Source organism: Clarias gariepinus, chromosome 5 (genome assembly GCF_024256425.1).
Source record: "Clarias gariepinus isolate MV-2021 ecotype Netherlands chromosome 5, CGAR_prim_01v2, whole genome shotgun sequence".
Lineage (NCBI taxonomy): Eukaryota > Metazoa > Chordata > Actinopteri > Siluriformes > Clariidae > Clarias > Clarias gariepinus.
Genome location: NC_071104.1, coordinates 5237403 through 5261553, shown reverse-complemented (window position 1 = coordinate 5261553; position 24151 = coordinate 5237403). Strand labels below are relative to the sequence as shown.

Below are 24151 nucleotides of genomic sequence, written 5' to 3'. Positions count from 1 at the left end.
GCGCAGTTGCAAGCAGACTTTGTTCAGGTCGGGGAAGAGGTAGGTGTTCCAAAAGTTTGTTTTTTTCTTCAGGCAGATCATGTTGGATTTTGATGGAGTTATTTTTTCTGTCGAAGAATCCACTCTTCTTTTTTAGGCTTTAGGTTTATTGACTAACTGTGTCACATTGTGCTAAACCTTCCACAGTCCTGACTTACATTTCTCTACAATATTTCTGGTGTTTTTTTTGGTCTTCCAGATCTTGCCTTGATTTTACATTTCCCCTTAACTGTTATTTCTCAATGATGTTGATTAGAATTGAAATTCCAATCTGTAATAAAAATCTGTTTGATATATTTTTATAGCTATTCTCTGCTTTTGTTTTTATATGCGTTGGTTAGGAGTCTGATCCTCAGTCAGCTTATTAATGGAGCCAATAGTTGTTGAAAGTGAAAGTGAGAAAAAGGTTTGAAGAGAATCAGAAAATTGGTTATGTCCATAAGTCCATAAGTCGTTCCTAATTCTACTACTAATGCAATGTACAAACTTTTGAACCTGCCACAGGTCCAAACCACAAATAGAACTATATATATATATATATATATATATATATATATATATATATATATATATATATATATATATATATATATATAACCTAAATTAGCTCATACTAACTATCAAACTTACAATTGCTTAATTCTCAAGTCCAAATGATGCCCATATTAAATTGTATATCTTGTCTAATACTTTTCTAGCACATTCATCCATGTTTTTGCTCAATACTGTTACAAAACGTCATGCAAGTGAAATGCAAACTGTCAGAATCATATAAGTGAATTGAAAAGTTTAAATATAAAATAATAACGCCCAACAGGGAAATATATACATATTTTTATACATTTTTAAAAGTAGTCAAAATGTGCTAAAGAGATGTGATACGGATGTGTTTACGCCAGTGTGTCTTATTGTCTTGAATATACTGTGTCCATGTCACACAGCTACGCATAAGCAGTTTACTGATTAACTGCATAAGTAAACATTATAAAGGCTTTCTGCCCATTATCAGTCTGGTTAAGTGTGTAAATAAATGTTATTATTACTTAATCCAAGTCATGATTAGCTTTATTGCTTTTGGCATTTTCTGAAAAAATTTAAACTACACTAAATATTTATGTATTAAAACCAAAATCACGAGCTAGAGTGCAGTTATGCTCAATGGCCTCATAAATAACACAGCACAACACTATTACTAGTATCAGGTATCTAATGTTTCAGACACAACATGGCCAAATAATTTGCTGTTAAAAACAAGAACAATAATGCATTTATATTTACATATAATATGTGCTTTATACATGTACTTATCTCCTAAATGTGTGTACTATTCTAGATGTGCGTGCGTGTGTGTGTGTGTGTGTGTGTGTGTGTGTGTGTGTGTGCATGTGCACACAAGTTATTTTTTTTATATGTGTGTATCAGTGAGAGATCCTTCTCTGGAATGTCATCCTGGTGGACAGTCTCATCCGTCCTCTCCTCCATCTCTTTCTCCGGATTCTTGCTGTCACGTTTTGCTTCTCACTGTCTAATGTAAATAGTGTCCTTAGGAAGTTAAATGACAGGTAGAGTGACAGATAGGTGAGGAACAGAAAACAGGAGCAGAGGAGCAGCATCTCACAGGAAAATAAATAAATAAATAAATAAATATATTCAAGAAAAAAAATCTTCTTTTAATCACTGCCTCAATCCATCAAGATTATGTTCTCAGTGGAAATAGTTGGAAATCATTTCCATTAAATTCTGCTGAATCAGGGATAAAATAAAAGAAGAAAGCCCAACAATCCAACAGACTTCATTTTTACATCTTCAAATGCTCAAAAGTCTCTTGTTGCGTGAGTCACACACTGCTTTCTCAGTGCTACATCCCATTTCTCTCATATCCAAAGCTTGACGCACACTAATAATCAGCTTACACTAGATCAGTGTGTCCTGTAACTAAAGTCCATAACACACCGCTCTCACTAATCCTATTTATTGCAGTATGGCCTCACACTCACAACACACAAACACACACACTCATAACACACATTGTTATTTGTCTAATTACAGTTGACACTGATTTTACAAAAACAGTTTTATTTTCCCCGATTTGCTTCTTTGTGTAAAGTGGTGGCACGATGGAGTAGTGGTTAGTGCTGTGATCTTATACTTCTACAGACAGGATTTGATTCCCGTCTTGGGTCTTCATGTCTGGAGGTTTCATGTTCTCCACATACTTTGCCGTGTTTTCAAAGATGCAGGGCAGGTAATTGGTGCTTCCACATCGTCTGTACAGGGTGTACCGTACCTTGTGCCACCAAGGTTGAAATGAATGGACCAGGCTCCAGGCCTCCTGTGACCCTGAACACCATAAGCTGTATTGTGTGTAGTGTTTTTTTTTTTTTTTACAGTGGCCTAAATCAGTGGTCCTCCACCCTGCTCTAGACAATCCCCTACCTCTGCATGTTTCAGCATTTTTTTTAGCTCCCTCCCAGCATACCTGATTGAACAAATCAGATAATTACCATCCTTTTCTAAATTGATGTGGCAAGGTGGCTATTTATCCTTAGGGGACAATTCAAGGCATGCAGAGTAGTACAGAAATACAATAAACTACAAACATTTGTACATTGACGATTAGATGGAAACGTCTGTTGCCTTGCACCTCCAGGTTCTGAGTTTGATTCCGCCTTGGGTCTTGGTGTGTTTCTTCGGGTACGCCGGTTTCCTCCCACAGTCCGAAGACATGCTAATCAGGCTAATTGGTGTTCCCACATTGCCTGTGGTGTATGGATGAGTGTGTGAGTGTGTAGTGCTCTGTGAAGGATTGGCACCCTGTCCAGAGTGAACCCCGGCTCGTTCCCTAAGTCTCCTGTTATAGTCCCGCGTGATAGACGATGAGTGAGTGATTGGTACTATGTGGAGGGAGGGTTAGGACACTACAGAAATAAATGTGCATGAGCGATTTTAATTGTTTTAATTGCTGCGATCAGAAATTTACTGAATCTGAATTGATCACTGTACACCACAGCGTGTGTCAAGCTGATTTTTGTTCTAATAGAACGCAAACAGACTATAGGCCAACATAAATCCCAAATTCTCTAAAGAAGAACCTGGGTCTCAGAGTAAGGGGTCAGTCAGTTGTGTAAAGTGTTCCTGTAAGTCCGCTTCCGTCCTGAAGGCGGCGCTGTGGAGGTTTCACTTCTCAATGACGCGCATCCTTTTCAAAATATTAGTCACAGAAGAAGTGCACACTAAAGTGTGGGAGGATAAATCGTACAGATGATCAACTAGTGCCGAGTCATCGGTGTTTAATGTCTGATAACGGACAGCGGGGTCAAAGGTGAGCGGCGCATCTTAAACACAAGGCGTTATTGGGTTTAAAGAGCGGGATTATGTAGCGGTTTGGAGCGGATTCATCAGTTATCTGTCTTGTTTCAGAGTGATAGAGTGTAGAAAATGTACAACAACAGCAAACAACAACAAACAGACAACAAACAAACATCAAACAGAAACAGACATCAAACAGACAACAAACAAACATCAAACAGAATCAGACATCAAACAGACACCGATACAGAGTAGCAGCACAAATAACCCCCTGACACTGATTACCTCTTACATCATCGTTATAAATATATATATACATTACAGCAATCATTTACATCTTTAATATAATCAAATATTATATTAGTGTTAGAATAAGCTCTAGTCACGTGACAGCCTTTATAAACAGTAAGGAATCAATATTGGCATATTAAACGTTTATTTAGATCTGATCTCTCTATAACTGAAATGAAGGTTTTTATCAGTATGCAATCATGCAATTAGATATACAGCATCCATATTTTTATATTGTTTACCTTTACAAAAAAATAATATTTTTCTGTAATTTTTAGGTTTAAAATGGTGATTAACATATACATTTGTTTACAATATTAATTCAGTTTAAATATGTATTTAAGTATTACATGACAAACCCCTGCAAAATAAATGTTCCAAAAAAATATTATATGACAATTTAGGTTTATGAAGGCTGTCATGTGACTAGGGCTCAGTAAAACAGTAATATAATATTTTAAAACAATAAACATACATTCATGTTCTGATATAATATTTGACAGAAATTATGAAGGGGAGAGCAATCCGTGTCAGCGGAGCATTTTTGCTCATAACATCGGTTTAAATGGAATCTGTGTGAAAAATACTATTCACTTATTTTTTTATACACTTGAGTTGATTCATCTTTTATGTATTGTGCACTTAAACTTGTCCTGCATGATGCCTGGCTGTTCTATCACCGGCGTGTCATAGATGCGATTATTGTTACATTCAGTTTCCTCGCTGAATGTACAGTAGGCAGCGTCATTACCAACTTTTATCATGAGCAGGTCCCAGGGATTGTCAGATAGAGCTCAGAGCTTCTGAAAGCCTGGATCAGATCAGACTGCAGAGCAGCGTGAGGAGCGGCAGTGAGTTGACCGCACACTACATTCGCAGGTAACGGTAGCTCTAGGGCTGTAGCTATCGAATATATAATATAAAATATATATATTTAAGTAATCAAGTATTCTACCAAAGATTTAGCCGATTAATCATGTAATAATTTTGCTTAATTAAACAGCAATGTAAAATATATAAGAAAAAATGTATATCTACTTTTATTTTTTTTATTTAAATGCATACAGCATTTTATCAAAAATAAACATTGTCATTATTTACAATACAAGGAACAGCTTAAAGTTGACTGAGTTGACTGACACACATAATCTCTATCAAATATTATATTTGATGACCTTTATATGACCCTTAAAAAATGTTTTCATCTTTTGATCCAAAATCTAAATGCTTTTAGTGTAAGAAACAGCAAAAGGAAAAATGAGGCATTGGTCTGGCCAATTTAATACTAATGAAGAGGACTGTGTTTTATGATTTGTTAGGATAATTAAAATGAGACTCAGAATGTGCTGTAGGTCAGTAAAAAGAAGCCCATTACTAGTGTGTGTGTGTGTGTGTGTCCCAAAATAATAAAGATTTTTTTCCGCATTGCCGTTAGACCTAGCACGTGTTTGTGCAGTTGCAGAAAGCCAACGTTTTCTGTTTGTGTGAAGCTCACTGAGCATTAAGGTCTTGTGGTGAAGGTGCTGTGATTTGTTCAGATTTAGTTTCTTTAATGAAGAGACTGCAAATACGCAGCTCGTAACCGTTCTGGTTAACTTTATGATGTCTGTTTTTTTTTCTATAAATTTAGTCCTGTCCAGTTCTTTTTCTCCGATTTTATTCCCAATCTAGTCGTGTCCAATTCCCTTCCCGTCACTAGGGGGGGGGGGCTCCCACATTAAGGCTACTTACCTCCATCCAGCCAGGAGGGCCGGGGGCTGTCACGCGTTTCCTCTGAACCACGTGACACCAGTCGACCTCTTTTTTTTTGACCTGCTCTTTTTTTTTACCTACACATGCTTTGTACAGATTTCGTTAATGTTCCTGATAAACACCAAATCACACCTGTTTTATTAGCCGCTGCTTTGACATTAACTGTTTTTGCGTGTCTATTCATGTTGGCTTGGGTTTCCTTCATTTCAGACTATATAATCATATTATTACTACACAGGGTTTATATTATGGAGTCTGAGCTGCTGATTGGCTGGGATGCAGAACGGGCGGAGTTAAAAGCAGAATTATCCAGGCAGGAGGAAGAGCTGGCCGAGAGTCGAGCAGAGACAGAGGAACTTCGATCGCGAACAAATGTGCTAACCGAACGGGTCAGTAAAGAGATACTTCTTTTTTTTGTCTCTTGTTTAGTCACTCATGCAGTCAGTCATGAACATGCAGTTAAGAATTATGGACAGTATATGAAAAAAAGTGGAAGATGGAGGGTAGTAGTGTTTGTGATGCATGCTTTATAACATAATGAGAAAGGGTGCTGTGTTATTACTTAAAGTACAACATTCTGTGTGTGTGTGTGTGTGTGTGTGTGTGTTGTTAACAGTTGTCTCAGACGTTGGACTCATCCGTATCTATTCACTGGGAAAGTGAGCAGAGAGAATGGAGAAAGAAACTGAGAGAGGGAAGAGAGCGAGAGTCAAGACAGGCTCTGCTCATCCAGAAACTACAGCAAAAGGTGTGAATACACACACACTCACACAACTGGAAATTAATTAATTTATCGCAATTTATCGGGCAGAGGACATTGTCAGAGAGAGTACTCGTTTCAGAGAATGTTTCAATTAATGAGTTTATTGTGCCTTAATCTGCTCTTCTATATTTGTACTTGTGTTTAATCTGTAGTGTGTTTTATGCTTTTCAAGCGAATGGGACAAATGAATTAGACTTTGTTTCTGTTGTAGCAGGTGTTAAGCTCGGATGAAGTTTTGCGTTAAGCCTTTATTTGTCATATATACGTTACTGCACAGTGAAATTCTTTCTTTGCATATCCCAGCGTAACTGGGGTCCGACATGATTCAGTGCCCCTGGAGCAGATAGGGTTAAGGGCCTCACTCAAAGGTCCAACAATGGCAAACTGGTGGAGCTGGGGCTCGAACCGACAAACTTTCCATCAGTAACTCAGTGCCTTAAACTCTCTGAGCCACTACTGCCCCAATTCACCAACACGCAATTTCATTGTATCATTTAGTTTTTATGAGAAAGGGGATACTTCAGAGTAGAACTTCAGAACTTCAGCAGTTTGGTGTAATTAAGTAAACTTTGCACTGATCAGCCATAACATTAACAACACACAAATCATAGCTCACAGGGACCAAAGGTCAGGCCGTTCGCAGCGCAAAACTGTGGGAAAAAAATGTAATTAGTGCTGCCATGCAAGCGTCAGAACACCAGTGCACCACAGCCCACACACCAGTGCACCACAGCCCACACACCAGTGCACCACAGCCCACACACCAGTGCACCACAGCCCACACACCAGTGCACCACAGCCCACACACCAGTGCACCACAGCCCACACACCAGTGCACCACAGCCCACACACCAGTGCACCACAGCCCACGCACCGTTCATTCGGCACAGCTGGCAAAAAGCATAAGGTCACCGCCACGACCTTCAAGCTCCCCAGATCCCAGTCCAATTGAGCATCCATGCACCAAACAAACAAGTCCAGTCCATGGAGGCCCACTGATCTGCCACTTACGTCTCGTTATAAACAATAAACAATACTAAGGTTATTTATTTCTGAATCTATAAATCAATGCATAAACCTCATTATTATAAGTAACATTATTACTATAAATCATTTTACATATAGATAATACTAAAGGTGACCTTTTACTTTTAAAGGTGATATTTAACTTTCTTCTTTGTTTGTGTGTTTGTTTGTTTGTGTGTTTGTGTTTTAGGTGATTGAGTACCGGAGTCGCTGTGAACATCTGCAGCAGCGACTGAAAACTGAGGAGAGAGAAATGAGAGTTCGAGAGGTAGATGTTTCCTCCTTCCACCTTTCAGTGTATACCAAATAAAAGGATGTTTAAAACCTTAGTCTCTATGTGCTTTTGTAGAGGATTTTGCAAGATGAGCGCAGCGACAGTTTGGAGACCACCCTCATCAGGCTGGAGGAGGAACAGCAGAGGTTGGAAATCAAACACCACGTTATCGTTGACAGTTATTTTAAAGAACGAGTGATGGAATAATGAGCAGCAGAGCTTGGGGTGTATTTAGTGATGTCTAATTATAATTGTCCTGTGCAGGAGTGTAACACTGGTGGAAGTCAATGCACTGTTGCGTTGCGAGCTTAGCCAATCAGCAGAAGCCAACCAAGCACTACAGGAAGATTTGAAGAAACTGACTGCTGATTGGTCCAAAGCAGTGGAGGAAGCAGGGCACAAAGAAATAGATTGGAACGTAGAGAAAGAGGTCAGCAGTGAACTTGATCTAATAGTCATTAAATGCCATAAATCTGAACAGGATTAGGTATATATATATATATACAGTCATGGCCAAAAAATTACTCTCAAATATTGTTCACAAATCTGTCTAAATCTGTGTTAGTGAGCACTTCTCCTTTGCCGAGATAATCCAGCCCGCCTCACAGGTGTGGCATATTAAGGTGCTGATTAGACAGCATGAATATTACACAGATGTGCCTTAGACTGTCCACAATAAAAGGCCACTCTGAAATGTGCAGTGTGATCACGCAGCACAATGCCACAGATGTTGCCACCTTTGAGGGAGCGTGCAATTGGCATCCTGACTGCAGGAATATCAGAGAATCTACCAGCTGTTGTTGATGAAATTAATGTTTTCTCTACCATAAGCCGTCTTCAAAGACATTTCAGAGAATTTGGCAGTACATCCAACCATCCTAACAACCCCAGGCCACGTGTAACCACACCAGCCTAGGACCTCCACATCCAGCATGGTTACCTCCATGATCGTCTGAGACCAGCCACCTGGACAGCTGCAGCAACAATCGGTTGGCATGACCAAAAAATTTCTGCACAAACTGTTAGAAACTGTCTCATCGGGGTGTGGACCTGACTGCGGTTTATCGTCGTAACCGACTTAAGTGGGCAAATGCTCATATTCAATGCTGTCTGGCACGTTGGAGAGGCGTTCTGTTTACGGATGAGTCCCGGTTTTCATTGTTTAGGGCAAATGGCAGACAGCATGTGTGGCGTCGTGTGGGTGAGCGGTTTGCTGATGTCAATGTCGTGGATTGAGTAGCCCATGGTGGCGGTGGGGTTCTGGTATGGGCAGGGATATGTCATGGACAACGAACACAGGTACATTTTATTGATGGCATTGTGAATGCGCAGAGATATCGTGATGAGATCCTGAGCCCCATTGTTGTGCCATTCATCCACAACCATCACCTCATGTTGCAGCATGTTAATGCCTGGCCCCATATTGCAAGGATCGGTACACAATTTCTGGAAGCTGAAAACATCCTGGTTCTTGCATGGCCAGCATACTCACCGGACATGTCACCCATCCTGTTTGGGATGTTCTGGAGCGGCGTATACGACAGCGTGTTCCAGTTCCTGCCAATATTCAGAAGCTTTGCACAGCTAATGAAGAGGAGTGGACAACAACCTGATCAACTCTATGCGACGGAGATGTGTTGCACTGCGTGAGGCAAATGGTGGTGACATCTGTGGCGTTGTGCTGTGTGATCACACTGCACATTTTAGAGTGGCCTATTATTGTGGACAGTCTAAGGCAGATCTGTGTAATATTCATGCTGTCTAATCAGCACCTTAATATGCCACACCTGTGAGGCGGGATGGATTATTTCAGCAAAGTGCTCACCAACACAGATTTAGACAGATTTGTGAACAGTATTTGAGAGTAATGGGTCTCTTGTGTATGTAGAAAATGTCACAGATGTTTAAGTTCAGCTCATGAAAATTGGGAGCAAAAATAAAAGTGTTGCGTTTATATTTTTGTTCAGTGTGGTAATCACATATGCAACCAGTTAAAATGGAGAAAAGGTGACTCAGCCTTTGTGTTGTGTGTTACACTGAGCATGGAAAAAATAAAGAAGTGTAAAGAGTTGTCTGCGGATTTCAAAGAAAAAAATGTGGAAAACATGGACAATCTCAAAGTCCATCTCCAGAGATCTTAAGGTTCCTGTGTCCACTGTGCAATATCATCAAGAAGTTTACAGCGCATGGCACTGTAGCTAACCGCCCAGGACGTGGACGGAAGAGCAAAATTAAAGAAAAATTACAATGAAGGATTGTTTGAATGGTGGATAAAGAGCCCGGATTACCTTACAAGGCTTCCCCACACATCGCTAACCTTACTTGCTCTTGTAGAGATCTCCTTTACAATATCAGAAGAATTCGCCCATTTCTTTCTTCACAGGCTACTCAGGTGCTTGTTCAGTCCCTTGTTATTTCAAGACTGGACTACTGCAACTCACTCCTGGCAGGCCTGCCTCTGTCAACGATTCTTCCTCTGCAACTGATCCAGAATGCAGCAGCACGTCTCGTTTTTAACCTTCCCAAGTTCTTCCACACCACCCCACTCCTCCGCTCCCTGCACTGGCTTCCTGTAGCTGCCCGCATCAAATTTAAAACACTGATGCTTGCCTACAAAGCTAAAAATGGCCCAGCACCCACTTACCTCTCTGCTCTAATCACACCACGCACTGCACCACGTTTCCTCCGGTCCTCCAGCACTGCTCGCCTCATCCCACCATCTCTCAGGGATCGAGGGCGGCATTCATCCAGGCTCTTCTCTGTTCTGGCACCTAGAGGAATGATCTTCCTCTAGATGTCCGTACAGCTGAGACTTTGACTATCTTTAAACAACAACTCAAGACACATCAGTTTCTCCAGTACTTGGACTAACCCCATCTAAAAAAAAAAAAAACTCTTCCCAGATGTGTTGGACTAATGGCACTTAGTTATTAACCTAGTTAACCCAGTGTAAGTATGTATCCAATGATGTAAACTTTAAAGCACTTTTTGTAAGTCGCTCTGGATAAGAGCGTCTGCCAAATGCCCAAATGTAAATGTAAGCTGATCTGCAGGCACAGGGTACAACAGTGTCACCTCGCACTATCCGTGCTCATCTAAATGAGAAGCGGCACTATGGTAGGAGACCCAAGAGGACAGCACTGCTGACACAAAGGGATAAAAAAGTAAAACTGGAGTTTGGCAAAACGTATGTGACAAAACCACAATCCTTCTGGGAGAACGTACTGTGGACCGATGAGACAAATGTAAAGCCTTTTGGTAAAGGACATCATGGCACTGTTTACAGAAAAACAAATGAGGTCTTCAAAGAAAAGAACACAGTCCCTAGAGTCAAACATGGTGGAGGTTCAAAGATGTTTTGGGGTTGCTTTGCTGCTTCTGGCACTGAATGTCTTGACTGTGTGTACGGTATCATGAAATCTGATGATTACTGTACCAAAGACTTTTGGGACGCAATGTAGTGGCCAGTGACAGAAAGCTGCGTCTCCACCAGAGGTCATGGGACTTCCAGCAGGACAATAACCTGAAACATACAAAGTGCTGGAGAGTTCTGAAATGGCCAGCAATGAGTCTAGATTTGAATACCATAGAACCCAAAACAGCAGTTGGGAGAAGACATCCTTCAAATCAGAATGTCCTGGAGAGTTTGTAAATGAAGAATGGTCCAAAAGGTATAAGAAACTCATTCATGGTTACGGGAAGCGATTGATTTCAGTTTTTTTTTTACAGAGGTGGTGCTACCAAATATTAATTAATTAGTCTAATTAATTAATCTTAGTGCATTTTTGGGGTTCTGTGTGGAATTGTATCAGATTTGACTTTTCTTATCTGTTTTTTTGTTGTTCCAATGCAAAAAAAAAAGAAAAAGTTTTTGCAATTGCAACAATTTTCTGATAGAATTGCGAGGGTGCCGATATTTTTGGCTGTGACTGTATATTATATGTATACCAGTTGTCAGATATACAATTCAGCATCATTAAATCCATTGTTTTTTAAAAATGAAAAGAATTTGACTTGAAGGAGGTTGTTCACCAAAACCCAGAGAAACTGTAAAGTTAAGATCAGTCAGAGGAGCAAACGAAAGGCCGCGGGTAATCTTTCCCTAGTGTACGGCTCAAAACAGTGGTACTGTAGAAAGATAAGCAATCATGCGTAGGAGAGGGAGAAGCTCAACTGAGTTTCTGTGCATATATGAACTAGATATAAAATGTAAGGATTTCTCAAGTTTGAAATATATTTATAGTGAACTGTGTTTCTCTGTTTCACAAATGTGTTGTTGTGTTTTACAGGTTCTCTCTGCCCATATAGAAGCAGAGCGTTCGAGGTTAATGTCACTCTGGAGCAGAGTCGTAGCTCTTAAACGCCAGTGTCATGCAGTCAAAGTTGCAACAGACAAGTAAGGGCGGGATGTTAGCAAAGCTCTGAGCGAGCGTTTAATTGCAACTAGTGCTTCTCCCCCGCTCAGTGACGGGCGTATTTTGAAGACTCTTGATACTTTATCCTTTAATCTGGCCGCTTGAGTCATGTGTGAAGTCCTAGGTATTGGGATGTGAAATGAATAAATCTTTTAATATATATGTATATAAATCAAATGTATGTCAGTAATTGGCAATAGCATTGTTTATTTAGCCATATATGCTTAGGCCTTGCCTACACCTCTGACTCTTATATGTTTCAAATATAATTCTTCTTGAAAACATATTTTCAAAGAAAGTTTTAGTCAGTATCTAAATAATTGTTAAGCAGATTTAAGTAATGTAATGTAACGGCAGCAAAGTGCCTTAAAAGATTGACTGCTTCGATTACTTTACAGAATTCATTGTTTTTCTTGATGAAATATTATATTCAACATGCCGTCATTTACAGCCACTGTGTCTTTACAGTGAAGATAACTGCTTTCCAAACAAGGGGTCGTGACCCACAGGTGTATTTGGTTCATTCTGCAGCTTTTAGTCGCAGCTAAAGTCGGAGCTAGTTTGTTTTCTACCACTGTCATGATTCATTTGTTTTTGTAATAATTCACAAAATTGTCTATAAACTCTGCATTTATTTGGTTTAACTTGTAAAGTCTGGGTTTAATGTTGACTTTTAAACTTAAGATGTTTTTCAATGTCGTATATGAAGTTGTGTTTTATAATATGTACAGTATCTTAGAAATCGCTGTTTGCTGTTCAAGGTAAAACAGTTATGTGTAAATGAGAATCCGGTCAGTAACATTCATTTTTTCGCACATGAACCAATTCACAACAGGGTAATTTATAAATTAAACAGTTTGTCATTTAAAAAAAAAAGTTGGTCACTAGAAGCAAACTTTTGGAAACACTGATTTAGACGAGTGAATCATATTTTTATTTAAATATCAAATTCAATTAATGATCTGCTGTGTACGATGCAATCCAAACGCTTCCCTGCCCTGAGGCATGATTGCCAAGTCGCCTCGTTGCCCCCTGTAGAGCTTCCGAAATGCCTTGGTGCCCCTTTTATTTAAAGTAGATTCAAGGCAATTATGACAGTGCCCCGTTGGGACATTCATAACCGGTATCATGAAGTGTTATGCAATGTGCTATCAAATCTGTTGTCTTTTAATGTTTTGTTCTTGGATCATTTGTTTTTGTACTCCAGAGACTTATGGGAACTGAGAGCAGAGTTCACTCGTCTGTCCTCCACTTTTCTTTCTTTGAATGTTCTTCCTGCTCTCTCCACAACTCATTCTCCACCTCCACCTCCTCTCGCCCACACGTCTGGACCGATGACCCTTGCAGAGTTAGATCATGATTCGAATGTGGAGAAGCTCAAAAGCAGGTCATTATAAATTTCTATGAATTCACATTCAAATTCTCTACGTTATTTATAAAAAGTCATTTACATTTCCAATGACTCTTCCTGTAGTCAGACTAAGCTGAATTGAATTCACTTTCCTTTGGCTTGTATTTAGAAGTAATTTAGGATGGTTTACTAACAGAAGCAAATTGGCTTCATAAGATTTTCAGCTGTCGCTCTGATTTATAAGTGAACCTGAATGTGTGTGTCAATAGAAACACGGTTGTTTTAGCTTTTTCTTGATTTGAAACCTGGACACAGTCTTTTAGAGTACGTGTGATCTACTCCTCTCAGGATTAATGAGTTAACAGCTGTTGTAAAGTCTCAGGAGTTGGAGAGACAGAGGCAGGACGAGTCAATGAAGATTAGCAACAGAAAAGAGGAAAAGGAACGAGAGCTGCAGCAAGAAAAATACAGAGAATTGGAGAGACATATGGAATCGATTACTCAGGCCATGGGAAAACTGGTGAGCTCGCATCGCAGTGTGTGTCATACACGATTATGTGTATACTACATTTATTAGTTATTGTGCTTTTACTTAAGGTGCATTATTATAAATACCTTGTTTTGACCTTCCTTTTGGCCATGGCTGTACAGGATGTAAAGGGTTTCATTTTCAGGTTATTTATTCGTCTACATAAGGTACTTAAAATTAATATTTAAGTCGTGATGACAATTAAAAACATAAAGAGTGTTAATATTACTTTTTTAATATAAATAATAATAATAATAATAATGATAATTTCAATAATAAGATGTCCTTCATGATCTAAATACTAATTGTGTTTCCTATATATTTGTGTATTTAAAGGGGTCATACGGTCCTACATGCATTTTTTCAAGCTGTTTGGACTGAACTGTGTGTTAGGAGAGTGCGTACACAACCACTCTACGATGATAAAGAGCCGCCCAGTGGTTTTCTTTTCATTTATTACAATAACATGCCCCTTCTAAAATCAGGCCAATCACAAATGCCTGTCGATGTGATGCCACACCACAAGAGGCCGCTCCTACACTAGTTGATTGACACTGGTGTTTTAGCAAAGACCCGCCCCGAGTGAGAAGAAGCTGTCGGCCATTGTTTTTCGCCGCTGGAGCAAAATGTCGCCTAAGCGAGTGTTGTGTACAGTTGTTGAGTGTAATAGCGAACACAGCAGTCGTCATTCACTACCTAGGGTTAGTGACTTAGGGTACCTACCTAGGGTTAGGTATCTGAGCCACTGAGGACGCAGTGGCTGAATTTAGTTTTTGAAACTAACGTCCCCGCCGATCTACCTAAATGCGTTCATGTTTGCGCTAATAATTTTTCACCAGACTGCCTTATAAACGCGGGTCAATATAAAGCAGGTTTTACTAGGAAGCTGCTCCTAAAAAATGGATCTGTACTAACGCTTCGTGTTCCTGCTTCATCTTCACCAGGCTCAGTGAGTGTCATTTCTTTTATTATGACTCTTTGCAAATCGCCTTTTCTAATAATCACGATGAATGCGGAGTGTAAGTTAACTTATACTCTCATAGAACATGGTTATGGCTTCTTCTCTATGTACATCCGTCTTTATATAATCCCTAATCGCCCGTCTATAATAAACAATGCATTGAGGTGATTGTCTAGTTGCAAACTGTGTACGTAGTCGGAAAACTATATTATGCTTACCTTTGTTACGTTAGATGGTTTATAACGATGTCTGTCGAAGATTAAGAAGTCATGTAAACACATCAGTAAACACATCGCGTCCGTATCTCTCTCGGTAAGCTTCTCCGCTTTATGTTGTTGTTGCTCGCGGCAGCGTAACAGCCCTTTAATTCATGCCCGTGCAGTGATGAGAAAGACAAATCGAGTCGATGCATGTCCATTCTTTTAATTTCTGCGTTGTCAGGCGATATTACAAACTTCCGCGTAGGTTCCGTACTTAAATCAAACCAAAAACGACTGAAGAAAACAGGCTCAGGCTCTATATTCCAGCGTTTTCCAGTTTGGACTGCATTATTATGTGGGTAATGCAGTCCAAAGCATTGCCCGCACTGGACTACACTCCCGTGGCTATACCCCACTTGTGTTGTGAAGACACGCCCCACAGAACTTGGGGGGGGGGGGGGGTGTATGGGGCTCAGCAAAGGTCATGAGCATTTAAATTAGCATGTACTGAAACAGGTTGCTATCTGAGAACAGAGCTAGTTTTTACCAGGTAAAACTAGTGTTTTTTTTACACAAGCCTTTTGAATTTTTAATTAACGTATAATACAAACTTTTCATTAGGACCCTAAAGATCATATTAACATTTAATGAAAAATTGGATGTGTAGGACCTTTAACAACTAATCTCATGTGAGAATAAACCCACAACAAACTATATTCATAAACTATTAGGTCAAAAATAAGTTCACCTAATTCAGTCACTTGTAACAATAACATGTTCAATAGCTTTCTGAAGTTCAATACTCCCTCATATCACTTCAGTTTATGGTATGAAGGCGCGGGTTTATGTACAGCTCTCTTAAGATCCTGCCACAGCATCTCAGTGGGCGTGACCTCGATCCCTTTTTCAAATGTTTTTTTCTTCTTCATCTGCCAATCAGATATTGATGTCAAATATAGTGGGATATAGATATTGAGATATAGTGTCTGCTTATGATCATTGCGTGTGTGTGTGTGTGTGTGTGTGTGTGTGTGTGGAGTTTGCATGTTCATGCGTTATGGATTTCTTCTGGGCACTCCGGTTTCGTCCCACACTGTAATTGCCTGGAGTGTATGATTGGGTGTGTGAATGTGTGTCTGCCTGTGCCCTGCAGTGGGTTGGCACCTCATCAGCGTGTACCCTGCCTTGTGGCATACGTTTCCTGAGATAGACCTTAGGCTTCATGGGACCCTGCACAGGATAAGAGTTATAGATGGGTTGATAATGGATGGGTGAACAGATATTGGATTTTGAAACAGCAGCACATTATACGGGGCTCAATAAGGGATTTAATCATTTTTTTTTCTATTGTTTACTACAGTGTTAATTATTTTGAAATAAAAGGCATCTCTCACATTTTAAAACATAATTGTATTAAAACATCATATCCCTTTGATTATCTTTCGAAATGAGTACAGTCATTATTTACATTTTTCAGGAACTTTTTTCAGACCAATACTCAACATTAGTAACTAAACACAGCATTGTCACTGATCTACAGTACAGGGCTCTCGGGGCTCAGAGGTCAGATGCACACCGAGTTTTTCCTGACTCTGGTGTGTTCGGTGACGATCTCCACTCTGTCCTGTGGGTTATCTCTGAGGCTGAGAGTGCTTTCCAGATGGGACGTCAAGATGTGCAGGTTAGTTAACAGAATGGATTTGTCAACTGTGTATTTATTAAGCAGTGCTGTTTGTACAGATACAATGAAGTTGCATGTAAATAAATAAATTCCTTTTTGTTTTTTTGTGCTGATCGGTCCAATTAAATTCCTGTTAGTTGTATGTTCTCTCCCATTTTATCCTTCTTTTTTCATTTTGACTTTGCTAGGGGTACGCTTTTAGATAAAAAACTAATTTAACAAAATCTGAATTCTAAGATTCCACTTTTTTGGTCTCATGCATTATCTACATTTCAGAATTAAAAAGTAATTCTCAGTAGAAAGAAAAGGTGCACCTACAAATTGTTTCCCCTCAGTATGAGATCCTTATACTGAATCTGACTAGCAGTTTTCCCAAAATTCAGATTTTACAAATTTGGACTAGATGAAATGTTTCTCTGTCAATTTCTGGACACAATCCCAACATACTGGTGTAACAATGTTCAGTTACAAACACGATTTTCGTGTTATGATGATTTGTTTGGGACCCACCATGAACCCTTTTGATCTTGTGGTTGTAACTCGCTCATTTTTGGTCTGATTGGAAAATGAGAAAGATTGTGTTGAATGGCTCGCGATCTACTACTCTCTACTACTACATTGAATAAAATCATGTTGATCAAAAATAACTAACCTTTTCATAACTGGCCCTCAAACTTTTTCCTAATGAGGTTTTTACAGTGTAGACAAAAACAAACTCCGTTTTTAAACTGTAATTTTGCACAAACCCCCCAAAAAAGAATAAATTATATCAAACTGCTCAGCCGAGCTCAGTTCCTGCGAATCAGAGGACAGACTTCTCTATTTCAGTAAATGCAAGAGATCATGTGACATTGCGTGGAAGGGAGCTGTACAGAGAGGCCTTTTATTATGGAGACTGGTCTAAGCAACGCCTCCTCCACTCACACACACACTTACTGGCATCTCAGCCAGTATAAATGCGTATATCTTTATATGAGTGTGGGATACAAAAGAGCCATCAGTAATGGTCTGTCCAGGAAAAGCAGTGCACTGTATTTTAGTGTCTACTTTACAGTTTCTCCAGGAATTGTCTTCCATCTATGTTATGCTATCATGCCACAATATCCAATGTTTATGGCTAAATGTTATATTTCCAGACCTAGACATAATTTCTAAAGAACAACAAAACACCATCAACAACAAAAAATACAGCGTATGCTTGTCATTCTAAGCTGGTCAAAAGAGCATTATTTAAGTCCCAGTAGAATAAACTACATGTTGGGAAAACCCATCTGAAGCTCAGTTATTCACATGGTTAGTTAGTGAATTATGAGCAGGAGAAATCAGGAAGGCACCAGCAAATATAAACAGAAAATCTGAACATTTAATTGCTTTCAACTTATCAATTACATTATATATTTTATTTTTTATTATTATTATTTCTTTACTGCACAACATCCCTCCTGAAAGCTTGTTTTCCTTTTTTAGTTATTTTTAGTGTAATAGATTATTATATATTTTAAAACAAAAGTTTTTAAATTGCATTGTATCATACTATTCTTGCCATTTGATTATATCTTACAGTTTTAAAAGTTGCCTTAATGCACATAAGATGTATGCATTGGTTCTATGTTAATATACCTTTGATGTATTTACGGTGGAGTATCTTGGTTTTTCAGGAAGCTGAGGGGAAGTGGCGCAGGTTGAAAGTGGAGACAGAATCACTGCAACAGCAAATCACAGCACTTGAAAATGAGAAGGTGGCTCTTCAGAAACAAGCCAGTTCGGAAGCTTTAGCGTTAAAGCAGACACAGAGCCTACTGAGCAGGTAAGCGGCTAAATAATTTAGACCAGCAGTCCTAAACCCTGGTCCTGGAGGACTACCTGCCCTGCACATTACATACTTGTTCCCCCACAGATTTTCTATTTATATTGTTTGCCTATTTACAAAGAAATAAAGGGTCTATAATTTCTATCATAGGTTTAGGGTAAAGGACTGAGACAGAATATTAACCAAAAATCCAGAAAAAGCACATGATACAAATGTTATGAATTAATTTGCATTTCAATCAGGAAAATAAGTATTTGATCCCCAAGCAAACCATGACTTAGTCTTTGGTAGAGAAACCCTAGCTGGAAGACGTTTCTTGTAGTTGTTTACCAGATTTGCACACATCTTGGGATGCATTTTGATCCACATGTTTCTTGCCTGTTGCTTGCCAACTCGAAGTTACAGCTCTCTCAGTGAATTTTCTATTGGATTAAGGTCTGAAGACTGGCTAGACCACTCCATGACCTTAATGTCCTTATTCTTGAGCCACTCCTTAGTTGCCTTGGCAGTATGTTTGGGGTCATTTTCATGCTGGAAGACCCATCCACAACCCATCTTCAGGAGGTTCTCATTCACAATTTTACAACACATGGCCTCATCCACTGGCCCCTCAGTGCAGCAAAGTCGATCTGTACCTTTAGCAAAGAAACAGCCCCAAAGCATAATGTTTTCACCTCCGTGCTTGCCTGTAGGGACTGTGGTGTTCTTAGTCAGCATTTTTCTTCCTCCGAAAACAGCAAGTCGAGTTGATGACAAAGAGCTCAATTTTGGTCTCATCTGACCACAGCAGTTCATCCCAATCTTTCTCTGTTCATTGGCAAACCTCAGACAGGTCTGTACATGTGTATTTTTAAAGAGGGGAAGGCTTGCTGCGCTGAAGGACTTCAATCCATGCAGGCGTGTTGTGTTACCAATGGTTTGTTTGGTGATTGTGCTCCCAACTGCCTTGAGATCATTCACAAGCTCCTCCCGTGTGGTCCTGGGCTGGTTCTTCATTTTTCTCATGATTATTCTTACTCCATGAGGTGAAATCTTGCATATAGGGCCATTAGTGGTTACTTTGTATTTGTGCCATTTGTAAATAATTGCTCCAGCAGTTGTCTCCTTCTCACCAAGCTTCGAGCTGATTCCAGCCTAAAGGTTTAAAATCTTGTTCCTGACTTGCTTTAACAGCGCTTTGGTCTTGCTGATGGTGGTGAGGTTGAATAGAAGATAGAGATTTTGTGGACAGGTGGCTTTTATACACATACCACATTGTTGTTAGGAGAGCCTTCTTAAATTGATATGTGTACCACAAGAGCACATAACCAGTCTGTGAGAGGCAGAATTATTGTTGGTTGGTAGGGGATCAGATACTTCTTTCCCTCATTGAAATGCAACTTAATCATAACATTCATTGACCCTTCATTTCTTTGTAAGTGGGCAAACTTAGAAAATCTGTAGGGGATCAAATACTTATTTCCCCCACTGTATATTGAGAAAAGGCTGTGAATTAGCTAATTAGTTAAATCAGAGGTGCTGGGAGCTGAAAAAAAACTAAAATGTGCAGGGCAAGGGGTCCTCCAGGACCAGGGCTGAGGACCACTGTTTAAGACAAATTAGCAGTCAGGGACATGGACCGTTGGACATTGACACACTGTTACTTTAGCTCTCTATCAAAGGATATTGGCGTTAAATAATGAATAACTATAAGTTTAAAGTGCAGACATTTATTAATTTATGAACAGTTGGAAATACTGCTCTTTTCAATTATGGTCTCCGCCCCATCCATTTTTAAAAGTGGTACAAAATGATTCAGACAGTTGTCTGCTTTATGTTCCCAACATGAAAACCAGAGAGCTGTCTATAGAAGAAAAGCCAGCCACAAGCTGAGACATTAGGGGAAATATCAGATCTATTATGTGAGTATATATATTTTTTTTTTTGCAGTGAAAAAGAAACAACTTTAAGTTTAAAGAGGCAGCTGGATGAATCTGAGTGCCGCAGTGAAGATCTGAAAAGAGAAAATGTAAGGTTGATACAGCAGAGGGAGAGGGAGGATGAGGAGCGGAGTGGAATGGAGAGTGAGCGTCAGAAAAGGTAAAAAATTTCTACTTGTGTGAAATCCATGCTCAGTGACGCTCAGGTCTGTGTTCCCAAAGTTTTTCAACTTATATTCAGAATCATTTATATTGTATAAAGATCATATCATAATCTTGTACATACATATTCTTATTATTATTTGAGTTTTTTTTTTCTTTTTTCCCCAATTATATTTATTAGCATTTAACAAAAGATACAACATAGTAGGGCTGCAACAACTAATCGATAAAATCGATAATAAAATTCGTTGTCAACGAATGCCGTTATCGATTAGTTGGGCTGCTCACATCACATAGAGCAATAGTGATTAGTTAAATGGTGCTACTTTAGATTAGCTTAATTTAAACGGTGCGAATAACAGTAGAATATTAGATTTAGTGATGGTTTTCAGCGAATGCAAATAACAGTATATTTGTGACTATTAGCTTTATGCATTTCTACAGTTTTTTTTTTTATAGTCCACTACAAAGTTAACTTGTAATTAACTGTGGTTTTACTTATGCATACATCATTTTATTATACAAAATTACATTATTTTAGCTGTTTATATCTTAACTGAATATATCAGTGTATTTTTTAAACTATATACAGTGGTGTGAAAAACTATTTGCCCCCTTCCTGATTTCTTATTCTTTTGCATGTTTGTCACACTTAAATGTTTCTGCTCATCAAAAACCGTTAACTATTAGTCAAAGATAACATAATTGAACACAAAATGCAGTTTTTAAATGAAGATTATGTTATTAAGGGAGAAAAAAAACTCCAAATCTACATGGCCCTGTGTGAAAAAGTAATTGCCCCCCCTTGTTAAAAAATAACTTAACTGTGGTTTATCACAGTTAAAAGTTCAATTTCTGTAGTCACCCCCAGGCCTGATTACTGCCACACCTGTTTCAATCAAAAAATCACTTAAATAGGAGCTACCTGACACAGAGAAGTAGACCAAAAGCACCTCAAAAGCTAGACATTATGCCAAGATCCAAAGAAATTCAGAAAAAAATGAGAACAAAAGTAATTGAGATCTATCAGGCTGGTAAAGGTTATAAAGCCATTTCCAAAGCCTTGGGACTCCAGCGAACCACAGTGAGAGCCATCATCCACAAATGGCAAAAACATGGAACAGTGGTGAACCTTCCCAGGAGTGGCCAGCCGACCAAAATTACCCCAAGAGCGCAGAGACAACTCATCCGAGAGGCCACAAAAGACCCCAGGACAACATCTAAAGAACTGCAGGCCTCACTTGCCTCAATTAAGGTCAGTGTTCACGACTCCACCATAAGAAAGAGACTGGGCAAAAACGGCCTGCATGGCAGATTTCCAAGGCGCAAACCACTTAAGCAAAAAGAACATTAAGGCTCGTCTCAATTTTGCTAAAAAACATCTCAATGATTGCCAAGACTTTTGGGAAAATACCTTGTGGACCGACGAGACAAAAGTTTAACTTTTTGGAAGGTGCGTGTCCCGTTACATCTGGCGTAAAAGTAACACAGCATTTCAGAAAAAGAACACCATACCAACAGTAAAATATGGTGGTGGTAGTGTGATGGTCTGGGGTTGTTTTGCTGCTTCAGGACCTGGAAGGCTTGCTGTGATAGATGGAACCATGAATTCTACTGTCTACCAAAAAATCCTGAAGGAGAATGTCCGGCCATCTGTTCGTCAACTCAAGCTGAAGCGATCTTGGGTGCTGCAGCAGGACAATGACCCAAAACACACCAGCAAATCCACCTCTGAATGGCTGAAGAAAAACAAAATGAAGACTTTGGAGTGGCCTAGTCAAAGTCCTGACCTGAATCCTATTGAGATGTTGTGGCATGACCTTAAAAAGGCGGTTCATGCTAGAAAACTCTCAAATAAAGCTGAATTACAACAATTCTGCAAAGATGAGTGGGCCAAAATTCCTCCAGAGCTCTGTAAAAGACTCGTTGCAAGTTATCGCAAACACTTGATTGCAGTTATTGCTGCTAAAGGTGGCCCAACCAGTTATTAGGTTCAGGGGGCAATTACTTTTTCACACAGGGCCATGTAAGTTTGGATTTTTTTTCTCCCTAAATAATAAAAACCATCATTTAAAAACTGCATTTTGTGTTTACTTGTGTTATCTTTGACTAATAGTTAAATGTGTTTGATGATCAGAAACATTTAAGTGTGACAAACATGCAAAAGAATAAGAAATCAGGAAGGGGGCAAATAGTTTTTCACACCACTGTATATATATATATATATATATATATATATATATATATATACACAGTATATTGTATTGTATATATTTATACTACATTTCATTTAAGGTAAACTCTATATGTGGCTTTTGCATTTTAAAAAGTTTCTTTTTATACGTAAATAATACCCTTATTTATGTTTTGTTAAATAGTTATAAGCAAAATATCAAATTAAAGAAGTGGTTAGGTTTTATCCGATTAATCGATTAATCGAAAACACAATCGCCCAACTAATCGATTATCAAAATAATCGTTGGTTGCAGCCCTTCAACATAATAAATATACAAAAACATGCATTTAAAATTTTAACTTCTTAACCCACCCCAAACCCTCCCTCCTCCCTCCCTAACGACAAAACCAGACAAACAAACAACCAAACTACAAAAAAAGAATCCTCTACTGCATCTTCATGTAATAGATCAATAGTATCAATATAATTTAACACTAGTTCCCATGTTTTATAAAAGGTTTTTAAAGACCCTTTTAAAGAAAAGTGGATTTTTTTTTCCAGTTTTAAACATAAAATATTTTTTTCCATCTTTTATTCATCTCCCATAAGAAGGAGGGGAAGCATGTTTCCACATGAGGAGAATAAGCCCCCTGGCCAATAGTGTGGTGAAAGCAACAACGACTTGAGTTGTCGAAGATAAATTTGGTTCAAGAGGAATTCCGAATAGAGCTGTTAAAGGATTTGGAGAGATTGACAGTCCAAAGGTATAATTGGAAAGTATAAAATATTTTAGACCAGAACTCTGTCAATCTTGGACAGGACCAGAACATATGCGTGTGATTTGCCGGAGACTGTCCGCACCTATTGCAAGTGTCATTTCTGTCCTGGTATATTTTGGCTAATCTGGCGTTAGTATAGTGTGCTCTGTGAAGAATCTTGCACTGCATCAGTCTATGTCGTGTGCATATTGAGGAAGAGTTTATTAGATTGAGTGCATGATCCCATTCTGTTTCGCTCATAGAAACCCCAAGTTCATGCATTCTTCAGTGATTCAGTGGAGTAAAAATTTAATGCGCCAATTGATTCGAGAAAAAAAAATGAAAAAGATGTGTTCTGGGAAGATTAAACTTTTCTGACAACTCCGGAAATGACAAGAATATACCTTTATCATACAAGTTTTTGATAGATATAAGACCTCTAGAGGACCAGTCAAAAAAAATTGCATCAGTACATGATGGTAGAAAGAACAGATGGAGTGATTAACCCAAAATGTTTTCTAAAACTAACCCATATTCTAAGAGTATTGGTCACCACTAAGCTGTCTGAGACATTTTTAGTGTTTATGGAAAGCTTAGAGCAGATCAGTCAGTAAAGTTCAGAAACTCTAGAAGCGTTAATCCAGTGTAAAAGCTTGTTAATATTGCAAGCCCAGTAATAATATTGAAAGTTTGGTAAGACAAGACCCCCTTTTGACCTTGGAAGTTCAAGAACTT

The 24151-nt window shown here is 38.9% G+C and overlaps 1 protein-coding gene across 2 annotated transcripts in view; it reads left to right on the top strand.

The window, feature by feature from the left end:
* The first annotated feature begins 3272 nt into the window (after positions 1-3272).
* si:dkey-230p4.1 (centrosome-associated protein CEP250) overlaps positions 3273-24151 on the top strand; it is a 35981-nt gene continuing 15102 nt past the window's right edge. Inside the window, exons 1-13 of one of the 2 annotated variants that reach the window (XM_053496676.1) lie at positions 3273-3361; positions 4410-4518; positions 5630-5780; positions 6008-6139; positions 7371-7448; positions 7530-7600; positions 7719-7884; positions 11744-11850; positions 13077-13256; positions 13569-13740; positions 16451-16591; positions 18250-18398; positions 20331-20480. In XM_053496676.1, the coding sequence (XP_053352651.1) occupies positions 5640-5780; positions 6008-6139; positions 7371-7448; positions 7530-7600; positions 7719-7884; positions 11744-11850; positions 13077-13256; positions 13569-13740; positions 16451-16591; positions 18250-18398; positions 20331-20480 (1487 nt within the window). In that variant the 5' untranslated portion in view covers positions 3273-3361; positions 4410-4518; positions 5630-5639. The remainder of the gene's footprint in view (positions 3362-4409; positions 4519-5629; positions 5781-6007; positions 6140-7370; positions 7449-7529; positions 7601-7718; positions 7885-11743; positions 11851-13076; positions 13257-13568; positions 13741-16450; positions 16592-18249; positions 18399-20330; positions 20481-24151) is intronic. The other variant, XM_053496675.1, reaches the window with a different exon arrangement.